The 12,939-nt window shown below is 36.9% G+C and overlaps 2 protein-coding genes across 2 annotated transcripts; one reads left to right on the top strand and one right to left on the bottom strand.

Moving 5' to 3' along the window:
• Positions 1–1,462: 1,462 nt before the first annotated feature.
• LOC105390558 (peroxisomal biogenesis factor 3) lies at positions 1,463–3,820 on the bottom strand. Its single transcript, XM_011561878.3, has 2 exons — positions 3,580–3,820; positions 1,463–3,191 (listed from the first exon to the last, which is right to left on the bottom strand). The coding sequence occupies exon 2, from the start codon at positions 2,937–2,939 to the stop codon at positions 1,821–1,823; it is 1,119 nt and encodes a 372-aa protein (XP_011560180.3). The 5' UTR covers positions 2,940–3,191; positions 3,580–3,820; the 3' UTR covers positions 1,463–1,820.
• A 394-nt stretch (positions 3,821–4,214) lies between these two features.
• Positions 4,215–5,120, top strand: LOC105390557 (proteasome assembly chaperone 2). The gene has a single exon (XM_011561877.3). It carries the CDS (start codon positions 4,334–4,336, stop codon positions 5,075–5,077), a length of 744 nt encoding a protein of 247 aa, XP_011560179.3. The 5' UTR covers positions 4,215–4,333; the 3' UTR covers positions 5,078–5,120.
• The last annotated feature ends 7,819 nt before the right edge of the window (positions 5,121–12,939 follow it).

The raw sequence follows: 12,939 nt of genomic DNA, 5'->3' as shown, positions 1-12,939 counted from the left end.
AGTAGTCAGGGTCACTAACCACTACGCCATTCGGTCGTCAGTATTTCTATCAGATAGTTCTTGGTCTATATGGTCTACATCAGCTTTTATAGCTCTTATTCTGTGCTTCACGAACATCCTTATCACACCCACCTATATGTTGGTATTTTCTAGTCTAGTTTATTATCTAATCTATCTATTCTATTGAAACTTATCAGAATTGAAAGTAAGTATGTATTAAATTTTATCAGTGGTCGACACGTAGGGTAGGACGCATGTATCTTTCATACTGGGAGATATCTCCTTATAAACGGGCTATTGTGTGCATTGGTTTCACAACTCTTCACAAATGCATATGTAGGTAATACACACTTAGGTAAGTACCTACATCTGTAGAGGACCATAATTATATTATCTGCCCCTGCCTGGATGGAATACGGCTCACAACAATTTAGGTTCTTATTGCCAACATAAACTATCTAACTATAACCTTCATATCAATGTGAAAATGTAAAATAATGTGTACCTACAGCCTACAGGTAGGTACCTATTGATCATTAGCGATTATAAAATGTATGTAACGTTATAGATAGACATAATATTATCTAACCATTACTGTCCAGAGATATGTGTTACTGTCTCATAATTTCAAAACAGTAGCATAGCAAGTGACACAGATTCGATCAAAAGATCAAGACGTTAGGTTAGTATTATATTAGTAGGAAGTTCTAATATTAGAGTGACATGCTTGCGAAACTTAACTACATTCATTCGACTGTTTATAATACGATTCTTCATCCATCTGATTTATATCTGGCACCTGTCCTAACCTACTTATTGGGATTAATGATGCACACGTAAGTATCTACCCATTTATTGTGATAATAATTTAGACTTCGAGTGGAGTTAGCGATTTGGCGAAGGGCCCCACGACTTCCCATATATCTGGTAGTGCCTGGATCATAATTTGCCATAATCGGACACTGCTAAACATAATTTCAGCCTTTCAGTAGAAGCGCCAGACAGTCTGTTCTCCTCTGCATCGGCTCTGCGGTCTGCAGAGCTTCCACTCCGTTTGTCTGTATGTGGCCCCCCGTTGGTAACATCATCTCTACGGCTCTACCCGTTTTAATAGCTACCTTATTTCTGATGTGACCCTTGAGAGAAAGTACACGAGAATCGTCGCAATCGTAACTAAACTATTATATTATGTATAATGTATTTCTATATTGAAATTGCGTAAGGACACTTCCTCTTTCCATGGAAATACATAGAAACCAGTAACTCGTCTGCCCCATCCTGCATCCTCATGTCCCCAGCTACAAATTTGCAGGTAATGACAGTGAAAATAAAATGGCGGATGGCATCATTGCTCTTTCCTACTCTCACGTATGTAACAGCCGCCATTTTTATATCGTTTCTTTATCTGGGCGAGTTACAATATTATAGGATAATACCTAGACCATACTAATAAGTAAAGTTATTTTCAAAAATCATAATATTTTATTGTATTTCCTGAAATGCACGATAAACAATAATAGTTTGCTTTAAATTGTGACTGAACTAGTGAACACAAATCAAACCTAAAAGCGATAAATAGTTTCAGTCTGAATTTTGTGACTAGCAATAAACGCTGGTACATAAAGAAATTTGTTCATAGTAATCTTTTGAAGTCCATTATTATTATTTACAGAACTAAAACCGTATGCCCTATAAAAATTTAATACACATAGATATCAATTATCAATGATAAGCGATAGATATCTACTAATCCCTATATTTAAAAGACAGCCATAAGTACTTAACATTACCAATAACCCGATTACATCTAATGTCACAGTTCACTCGCTGCTGAACTCCTCATAGATGTTGGCTCCGAGGACCTTGAGCTTGTCATTGAGCGTGAGCTGCTGCGTCAGCATGTCTGGAATGTTGGTGCCGCCCTTGCACGTGTTCTTGGATATCAAGTCATTGACCGCCGGCAACAGCTTCACGAAATACAAATCCACCTTATTCACATCCACAAATCCTTCTGATGTATTCAATTTCAATGCGCCATTTGTTACAACATGGTTCTCCCCGAGTTCCAAGGCAGTCTTTGATGCAGGTGTTGACTTTGATATGAAAAGGTTGGCAATCTCATCAACAACTGATGAGAAACAGTGAGCGACAGAAGAGGTGGTCAGGGAGGTCACTTCTTCAGTCTCCAGGATGTCCATTGTCTCCTTCACAAGTGTGTCCAGTCTACCCTCAGAGATTTCAGTGTGACCAACTAAGTAGTGTACCATTTTCTTCACAGGGTCACTCTCATTTGAGTCAGTGCACAGAATAGTCTGAATGGACCAAAACATCTGCTCCACTTCCTGTAATGTGATCTTCTTTTTGAGAGACACAGGCTCTACAACTCGGCGGACCACTCTTTCAATTTGTTTAACAAGTTCCTCAACACCTTGTGAGACAAAATGGTGGCAGAGGGAGAGGTATTTAGCCTGTAGAGAGCTGTCAATGAGGTTGGCACCCTCACTTGCAGAGTCTCGGTACAAGTAACCTCCTACTATGTTGAGTTGTACTCGTAGAGTCACTTGCAGTATAGACAGGGCATAAACTAGTACACAGATACGTGTGAAGATCATAATTTTCATTTGTTCCCACAGAGCCACTTTGTTCTCAGGATTCTCCTGTAGTTGTTGAACCAGCTCTTCGGTGTTTAATGTGGACAAAATGCTTTCTGACACTATTTTGGATAGTGTTATAATTGTTTGATTGCAGGTCCTCTCTGTGCTTTCAAAGTGTTGCTTTTTCCGTGTCATTTCAAAGAACTTCTTTGCCTCTTTCTCTTGCCATTCCCTAAGTTTCTTCTGTGCATAGTTTGTCAAGAAGTACACTCCACCAACCACTGCTCCAGTCACAAAGAACTTCCTTCTGTGACGGTACAGGAAATCTTTCATTGATGAAAACATGTTGTCTGTAGCTTCAATACACTAATCAGAATCCCAACTGCTACTAGATAGCCTCTTTGTTTATTGGAATTCAAGAGGGGTGTCAGAACGATACTTGGTGGTGTTCATAAGCCTCTTGGTGATGAATGTAGTGGCATCAATGAATCGTTCCACACAGTTCATCATGCATGCTTCAGTCTTGGGTTCGAGTCTTGCGGTCGGGCGGCCCATGCACGTTTCCCAGCAGGTGTCAGTCAGCCCGTGCACGAGCACCTGGAATGAGACATTCTATAGTCAGACTTGAATGTTACCTTCATAAATAAATCATGCAAGACTCATGGTGGTAGTAAAATTAGTCATTACCTTATCCCACAAAGCACAAGGTATGAAATAGTATAAATATTATTTTTCGTTACTTTATAGGTTATGCTGAATATGTAAATGTAAAATAAGTTCCATTGAATTCACTTGGCGTTTGTTAAACAATCAAAATGATAGTGAAAGGTCAAAGGTCTATTGTTGAATCAAATTTATGTTTCTGAACAGTTTTGACTATGTTATTTGCATTTTACTAAAACCACATCTTTGTTAGTACATCATTTTAGATTATCTTACAATGTTTATGAAAATGACAGGAAATATTGGGAAATATATTTTTTACCTGGAAGCGTTGTTTTTGTGTTTCGGCGAGAATGAATTCTTGCAAATGGGGATCAACACCTCCTTGTTCGGTCATACTAGGCAAAGTGGATACTGATATGATATGAAGGTATTAATTATTAATGAACTATTAGGGCTAGAAATCAATAGAAGTTATTGAATTTCATTGTACTGTAGAAATTATCACCACGCACCATAAAAACACGAATCGGATGATGAATGATAAAAAAAATATGTCAAAAAACACAGCTCAGTCTCAGAACCTGTCAAAACTCTCAAAAGCAAAAATGACAGTCAGGCATACAGAATATTTTTCTTATTCTACGCTTCCAGTGCTATTCTGAGCTAAAGGAGCCGACACACTAGCGGACGCGCACACTATCAGTCGCGGCTGACGGCCGCGTCCGTAAAGCTGCGTACAGACCGGCCCAACGATGGATATTTATCATACATAATACAGGCCAGATTGCAGCTACGAAACCCGTTCGTTGGCGTTCGTTTGGATGGTCTGTACGCAGCTTAAGCCGCGTCCGCTAGTGTGTACGCGTCTTCAATCAAGTATTTTTTTCTGTTCTGTGTGATAATGTGACATCATCTCTTTTATCTGTCACTGTCAAGTTCTGTGTGACAGTTGTGACACCACTTCTTCAGTGCTGCTGCTGCTGTCACTTTTGTTTTGAATTTGTATTTCATAACCTCACTTTGATTTGTTTAAAAATTGTCTAAATTCTACCGAAAATAAAACCTAAGCTGCTATGGCTGATACAAGTATTTGGAAAGAGCTAGAAGAACACGACCTTAATGGATATACGCTAGTAATTCCTAGCGTTGCAGTCGGAAACGTTGGCCAGCTAGCCTGTGACTTGCTGATTTCTTCACTATCCATGAAAAAAATAGCATCGGTTTACAGTGAAGCGTTTATACCTGTCGTAGGATACGATCCATATGACCTGAGATCTGATAGAATATCCAGTTGCTGTGAAGTGTTCGCATCGAATGAGAAACGTTTAGTATTAATGCAGTTAAGAGCTCCTTTAGTTTACAAATATGCCGAGTCATTCCTGCTTGCAGTGGTCAGGAAATTCAAAGAGAAGGCCATAAAGGATATTGTGATCTTGACAAGTAGCTTTGCGCATGAGAAGAAGCATATCCAGTCTTCAGCTTTCAGATATGTTTCAAGTGCCTTGTCTCCTCACAAAGATTTGATACAGTCACTCAATTGGGTTTCACATACTAATGAAGACAATAACTTGAGGATACATGGCGGTGGTTTTGCTACATTGCTGTATAAGTTGGCTGAGGATGAGTCAGTGCCCTGCCTGGTGCTGTACAAGTACTGTTCTGAAGGAGATAACATTCCTGATGCATATGATACAGTATGCTGCCTCAATACAGTAATACCTTTGTTCAGAAAGGAAGAAGATCTACAGTCCCAGATTATTCAGCCTGTCTCTTGGAAGTTATTGTTTGGGAAACCACCTCCCCAAGATATTTATTGATACTTTTATTGTTTAATTTTTTAAATAAATATTTTTTAAAATATGTTCTGTCTTTTTTTAAAGAGTCATCATCACTTAAAGAATAGTAAGATTTAATTTAAAAAATTCAACTACATCCCACTGAAGATTTTTTATGGTACCTACAGTCAGCTTCATAAGTAGCTATACTTATCTACCTTGCTTGGAAAACTCTAAAATTGCTTTGTCATCCTTTCAAAAATTGACTGCCTATTTGTTTGACTAGGTACTTATCAGTACTTATAAGCGTATAATAACTACTTATCAGTGGTGAAACGTTAATTCCTCTGCAGGGTAAGCCAGTGTGAAAACAATAAGTATTTCCTACCTATCATAAAATATCGTTAGGTGCAAATTAAGCCGATGGAAAGCGTGTTAAACACGCGTGTGTGATCACGGTCGCTCCGCCACTGCTAGTTATGAAGCTGACCAAGGAAGATACTGCTTAAAGCTAGCCTTAATTTTGGAAGTACTAAAGTATATTTTTTTACGAAGTTTGTTGAAGATAAGATATTATGCATGTTTGGAAGTAACTATTATGTTTTATGAATAAAAGCTGGTCGTACCACGGGAATTTACCGGCCCATATACCTACTACGAGTTACGAAACTACTACGTGAAAGCTACTACGAATCCATGTTATTATTATTATTTTATTCTTTTATTGCACAATATACCAAAGTAATTATGTACAATTAGGTGGTCTTAGTGCTAAAACCATTTTCTACCAGTCAACCTGCAGGAGGTACAGTAGGGAGCAAATTATATGGTAGTTAGTTAGTGCAAAAAAATAATAATTAGGTACTTAACAGTGGCGGCTGGTGCCTCAGATACCCGGTGGTGCACTTTATGGGTTTAGTAAATTTTGGAAGAAAAATAGATTATTACAATTAGAAATAAAAAAAATATAAGTATATTTTACCTTATTTATATTTTAAATCAATTCTGCGCTCCTTTTTTGACGCGAAATTGCTTCTCCGCCGAAACGAAAACAACACACGGAAAGCAAAATAAAGCATTTAGTCTCTCACATCCACATAACTAACCATTCATTTTTATTGCACATTTCACTTTTGAAAATTCAGGTTTATTACAAGTTTTATTTTTTGTTTTGCACTCCTGTTTTAAGATGAGAAAAGGCCGAGGCGGCCCAGCAGATTTAATGTCCAGTCTATTTTGAAATGTCCTATTGCTTTTTATGAAGTCAATATTGTATTTTGCACTCATTTTCACTCACACACACATACACACTCACGAAATATTTACTACTTTCTTAGTTAATAAGTAATTAGAGTAACAAATTAATTAAGTACGTATTCGCGCGCGAAAGGTGAAACTGTGACGATGACATGACAACTGACAAGTGCATCGTTCGTAGGTCACGCCACCGGTCAAGGCCGCCGCCCGCGCCTCCCGAGTCCCGTGGCGTCATTCGTATTATTTCGGCAATTTCCGGCCGCGTGCGGCGCACGAATTTATCCTAGAACTGCATACAGTTTGTACTGAGCATCTTCCGTCTCACGCGCCGGGCGATTTCCATCCTGTTTCATACTAATGTATGTAGGAGCTCCGTGCGACAATCCGAGCGCACGAGGCCGTTTTTGTTCAAGCAAAAATAAGATCTATTTCTTTCGCGGTAGAAATCAAAATAGGCCAGCTCGATTTAATTCGTAACGATAATCAGATTTGTCATTTCTGTTTAGGGTAGGTAAAGTAGGTATTACGGTTGTTATATTGGTATTTTTTGTGAAGTTTTTTTTAGACGTAGGTACCTATAAAGTATGGTATAGGAAGAAGGAAGGTACATATTTAGAAGGTTTTTAAATGGTAGTGCGTTGCACGGGCGCACTTGAGGTACAGCCGCCACTGGTACTTAACACGATTTTAAGTTTTTCATGTTCGCTCCTAAATATTTTCTTAACTAGGCCATAATTTAATGACACTATAGTTACATTGCGCAAGTTGCCTCCGTAGAAGAGTAATAAGATAAACCCTTTATGCCCGAAATAGGCTATTAGTTCCCTACAATAGGTGCCCACTAACTCGTCTGTCTTTATTACGAGGCCATATTTTGTAGCGCAATTTGTGTCATGAAACCGGGTAGGAAGGTGTTGAAAATTAATTTTATTACTTAGCTTTCAGGTAAGTATATTTCATTACTTATTTAATTAACAATGTTATTATAATAAAGGGTCGTGGTTGTTCCTAAAAAAACTGACTTGTGAGAGAAAAGCTTTATAACTATGATAAGTATGTACGTTAAGTATATAGGTACTTATTACTTATCATGTACTTATATACATTTTCATGAATGGTCAAAAATTTAAGTCGGTAGGTTGGTATCTAAGTACCCATTATGCTGTTCTCACTTGCTTTCAGCAGTGCGCATAAATTCCCGTCTATAGTTTATAGTACGTAGGTACTTCTAACGAACAAGTAAAACAACGCAGATAAAAACAAGATGGCAATTGTGCTAAGTAACTGCACGTTATTTTAGATTTACACACTGCACGAATATTGTAACAGTGGCACGGCATTTCCCCCTCTATTATCCATTGGATTACGGTTCACAAACTCTGCATGCTGTTATTGGTAAAGCTGTATTGAAGTGAGATGTACAGTTTCGTAGTTTTGAACTGCTGAACTCTCAGATCCGTGCCCCCCGCTACCCGAAGTGTTATATTTCTTACGTTATCGCCACCCCGCAATAACAAGTTTATAGCGCTATAAAGACCACCCAATCTATCTATCGGAAAATACTCACGCAGATTTTTATAAACGATCGTGAAATATTGAATCATGCTTTTTTTGCGTAGCAGTTCAGTTAGCATAATGTGATTTTGATTGATCGCCGTGAGGTAGCGCAAAATCAATTGTGTTCGCTTTGCAGACTGCCCGCCTGTGTACAGAGTGCTTTTGTTATATTTATTTATACCTATAAAAACGTATACAGAAATTACCAATAAATAAATGGCTAAGTGAATTAGAAAGATGACTTCCAGGGACCAGCAATCAGTAAAATTACAAACAGATGGATAGATAGGCATTTCGTGACCTCGTTAGCAACGCTAAGTACCGAATTCTGTAGCTCATAGAAACTCAATACATTTGTATTCTATTACGGCTCGGCACTCGAGTCATAATCCCCGGAGATTTCACTAATCTCCGGTTCGTATTGAGCTACGCGTCGGCCTGTATAACTACTTATGAAATAGCTGTTTTAGAGATGTCTAGGTTGGTTATTCACTGTTACTTATGGTAATATTCCGTAACATACTTTTTATTGTTGGTACTTATGTTACTGTAAATAAATAATTTAGACAGAGTATTGGTTAATGCGGTTTGTTAGCGCATGCATCCTAGTTATAAATAGTGTCTCTGTTGAGCTTGTATTGAAGATCCCAGATAGACCAATTGTAGGTACCTATACTTATCACAAACCTCTAAACTGCACGGCTAGTATGGTAATACTTATCTAATATTATTACAGTAGGCTGTAAAATTAATACAATTTAATGCAGGCAGTAAATAAAATATCTGTTTTGTAATTCGTATGATGTTTAGAATGAGCCAGTACATAACCAGAATAACCACTTTCCTAAAAAGGGAAATCGTACCCATAGGTAGTCAGTGATTTATGCTCTTTTCAACACAACACTGCGAGCGGGACACTCTTATCCACCTGCTATTATGTAGTGAAGATTATACATAGCTACATGTAGATAGGTACATAGTTGGTATTACGAGCAGCCACCCCATCGTTCAGGGGATGAACCGCTAATGTACATGACTTGAATATTTATTGTGTATCAGTGTTTGTTTACAACCAAACGCTAATGGTGGTCTTTAGCGTTAATTATCAATTAAGTAAAGGATATAGCATTTAGACTCAAGTAGTTAAATACACAGTCAAGAAATTCTTTAAAAAAATCCTAATGCCTTTCAATGTTTAGGGACTGATTTGTCACTTTGTTAGTCCAAGGTTTTGTGTATGTATACTAATACTTATAGGTATCTTTCAACCTTTGCTCAATTATTCACACGTTATCATTTATCAACACAAGTAAGTATGTTATAGGTACGTTGCCTATGAATCTGTGGAAGTACTCTACATCAGTCAAGATAAAAACGCTTCCATCACTAAAGCAACACAGCCTATCCCTGACCTTTTCTCTAATGTAACCGCAGCCACAGGCGCTGAGAAATGGCCGACTGATGTAAAAATTCGCTGCAGGCATATCGAGTAATTTCGCCATAAATTGCCCAATTTATCACGGGATTGGAGCGCTAAGAGAGCGTGTTGAATATTCGGGCCAACTTGGCTGATGGCAGCGATGGGTTTTGGGACACCGTTGATGTAAATATAGAAAGCTACGACAGTTACGGCAAAAAGTCTATCACATTTGGCGCAATAGGGAATATGCATAAAAAAATTTAATACTTTTATTGGATAGTTTTACATCACTTTATTATAGTAAAAAAAATTCAACGCCAAAATAAGTAATTTAAGGTATTTTAAAGAAAGTTAAAAAATTACAAACATTACGACCACTTTGAAATTCCCGTCAGGATGGCGGGCTGGTGTGACGTCATAATCTTTTAATTTCACGGCTCAGAATAATGAGTCCCGTCAGTCGGCATAGATTTTTTGCCTAATCAAGTAACCACAGAGTACTTTTGTATTTTCAACAACAACAAACCAATGTTGTCATGGTAACAAACGAAAAAGGAAGTGTATAAAGTGTGATCAGTGGCTGTTTTGTAATGGTGATAAAGTGTGACCAGTGGCTGTTTTGTAATGGGAGCTCGTAAATAGCTACTAGTAGCTCTTTTGAAATGGGAGCGCACAAACCAGAGGACCTTTGTACACAATATTACGCTATTATGGCAATAAGAATATAAAGTAATATTTGTATTGTATGTAAGTACTTACTGTAACTTTGGTTCTCAGTAAGAGAGACTAGGGTTAGTGGGTCATTCTATTCTATTATCTGTGGGGGTGTAAGATCCTGCACCTGGCTCTCTTGAATGGAACCATTGTGCATATCTCAAAGGCCTTAACCCCCTTCCTAAGCTTGGACCATTTCCCACCACGCTGGTCCACTGCGGATTGGTGGGTTCACATATCTAAATGTGCTTAATCTAAATATTGAGGTTTCCTCACGATGTTTTCTTTCACATGCTACATGATTATCCCCGAATTTAATTCTACAAAAATAATAACGTATAACATACATATTATCTTTTATTTATAATAAAAACTTTTCCGCAGCTGGCCACAGTTTACTCGTTCATACTGCGTAATAAATTTAATGTGTCCAGTTCTTCTGATTACGAGAATTCTTCCATAACTTAATTTAGAAAAAAATAACAACTTTTGAAATATACTAACGACTGCCATTATAACCTAAAAGTAGAAAGAGCAACTTGTGTCATGTTCATGTCATAATACTTACAATACAAATTTAATTTTATTGTGTTGCAATATGGAGCATATTTGAGTGGCTCGTTGACTAGCGAGTGGCTGTTTACGCCTCATTACAAAAGAACAACTAGTGGCAGCCCATACACTACCAACAAAAAATATAAAAAGTCCTAAACTTTGCAAACAAACAAGCATATCAAACAAGAAGTGGAGAGGTTATAGGAGGCTAGGATCTATTGGAAGAATTTATATGTGACCCATCGTACCTATCTGATCACAACGAGCATCACAAACACTCGGTGACATTAACATTTCTTTGTTTACACTTGACATTTATTTAACTTCCGCCGTAAACGCAAAGAAGTATTATTCTGAGATTGATATATAAAGAATTTTGACGTCACATCCGCCCCAAGAAAAAGGGTGACGTTTCTCTGAAGTTAGAATTTCCCTAAGTTTTTTTGTACTTTTCAACTTCATTTACTTGCTCAAAAATAAATTATAATCAAAAATAATGATGGAGGCGTAGTTATGAAATAACAAAGTTTATTATAAATAATATTTGACCTTTATTTGAACCTCTTGCATATTCCCTATTATTTTTGTCTTGTAAATTTTATAAACTTCTAGAATGACCAACAGATGGCTCTGTACGCGGCTCTTCTACATCGCGGTATGGTTGTGTTTCTAGTGACAGTACAAGTTGATAGGATATCTTGAATTTCAGTTGACAGACAGACGGATAGCCGGTGTAAAGCCCGCGCACTAAGAATTCCGTACATTATCATATTTTTGAATACCGGACTACAGTAGTTCTGGTATTATAATCATACTTCTTATTAGTTCTAATCCAATTGGCGTAATCACATGTTGCACACTTAGGTTTCGGCTTCGGTTTAGTATACCCTTTTTGCAACAACCTGTATTTCTGCATGATAATTTTATTTATAAGTATTTTTAATCAGTGTAATTAACTACTCCTAATAATTACACGAAAGAAATAAGCACTTTCTTAGTATTTAACTTCCTCTTGTTGTCTTGTTTTCGTAGCTTTGCTATATTATTTGAGACTTCTGATTATTATATTTATGTAGGTCTATGTAGTCTATTATGAAATATATATCATTATTTTAGGTATATAAGTATAATTATATGTAACTTTATAGATTTAGTTTACCTTTTACCTTTTTAGTTTAGATTTAGTTTTTGTACCTACTTAGGTATATAATAACAAAACTTTATTTTAATTATTCCTTTACAATTTTTTTTTCCTTTACAATTCTTTAGTACACTTGACCCCTCTTTGATCATAAAAAAATATCCTTCCACCCTAAGGTTGTCTTGAAAAAATCGCTTTAAGCGATTATTGTACATATGTGTTAGTATTTAAGTTTTGTAAGTTTATTTCATGTGTGTGTGCAAATAAAGAATATTCTATCTATCTATAAGCAACTCTGCAAAGGGAACCATTTAACTTAATAAGTAGAATTTCAATAAAAAAGCCAAGTAATTAGAGCTAAAAACATATTTTGTGTAGGAACCTTTGGTCCGTAGACAAGGGACACCCCTTTAACGGAAACGGAAATGATCTGAATTTTAATAAGCATTTCTCCGTCTTTTGTTACGAGCTAAATTGCAATATTTTAATGGCGATTCCGGTAGGAGCCGGGCCCTTTTCAACACGGCATAGCTGTTATGCTGACCGTAAAACAATTTCCAATTTAGAAGGGTGAAATTCGATTTAGGTGGTATATAGCTGTCATTGTTGGTTGGACACTGCACTGGAAATGTGAAGAGTGCTATAGGAGGTAGGTAGAAGGTACAGCAGTCGATAGGTCGGTAAATTGTAGTTTGTTATTGTGTTGGATGAGTTGGATCCACTACAGGTCTTTATTCGATCACCGTTGCACGTTTTGTTAGGACTTTATTACAACAATAGTTGTTTGTGTTAGGTAGATAGTACGAGTATGATTAAATATCTGGTGCAAAATAACGTTCGCGCATTGCTTTCAGTTTCAGTACATGCAACTATAGCTAGTAGCGTATTTAGCAATAACGCGATGTAAACCTAGTTAATTGAACTCCGAAGCTGTACCTACGACCTAAGAATTGAGAACGGCAGATATAGTCAGTGGCGGATTTACAAATTTGCCGCCCGTAGGCCATTAATATTTTGCCGCCCCTACTGACTTTTGAAATTCAATACGTTAGTTTAATTCCGTTATTAGTACGATTGTGAACTTAATCATATTTCTGTCATTTAATTAGATTATTTTTGCAACCCGCTATGTACTGAAGAGTTTAATGTTAACCTAAAAAGTTTAATTTGACAGGCAATTAAAAAACCCGTAAAAAGACTTTAAAACGTAAAACATCTGTAACTTTTAAAAATCGATTTTCAGCAAACTTATTGTCTAAG

The sequence above is a fragment of the Plutella xylostella genome, chromosome 7 (assembly GCF_932276165.1).
Source record: "Plutella xylostella chromosome 7, ilPluXylo3.1, whole genome shotgun sequence".
Classification (NCBI taxonomy): domain Eukaryota; kingdom Metazoa; phylum Arthropoda; class Insecta; order Lepidoptera; family Plutellidae; genus Plutella; species Plutella xylostella.
Note: the sequence above shows the minus strand (reverse complement) of the source record. Positions and strands in the feature narration are given on the sequence as shown.

Bases quoted from the DNA above. Each gene is read 5' to 3' on its own strand.
- LOC105390557 (XM_011561877.3), top strand. From the start codon at position 4,334: ATGGCTGATACAAGTATTTGGAAAGAGCTAGAAGAACACGACCTTAAT.
- LOC105390558 (XM_011561878.3), bottom strand. From the start codon at position 2,939: ATGTTTTCATCAATGAAAGATTTCCTGTACCGTCACAGAAGGAAGTTC.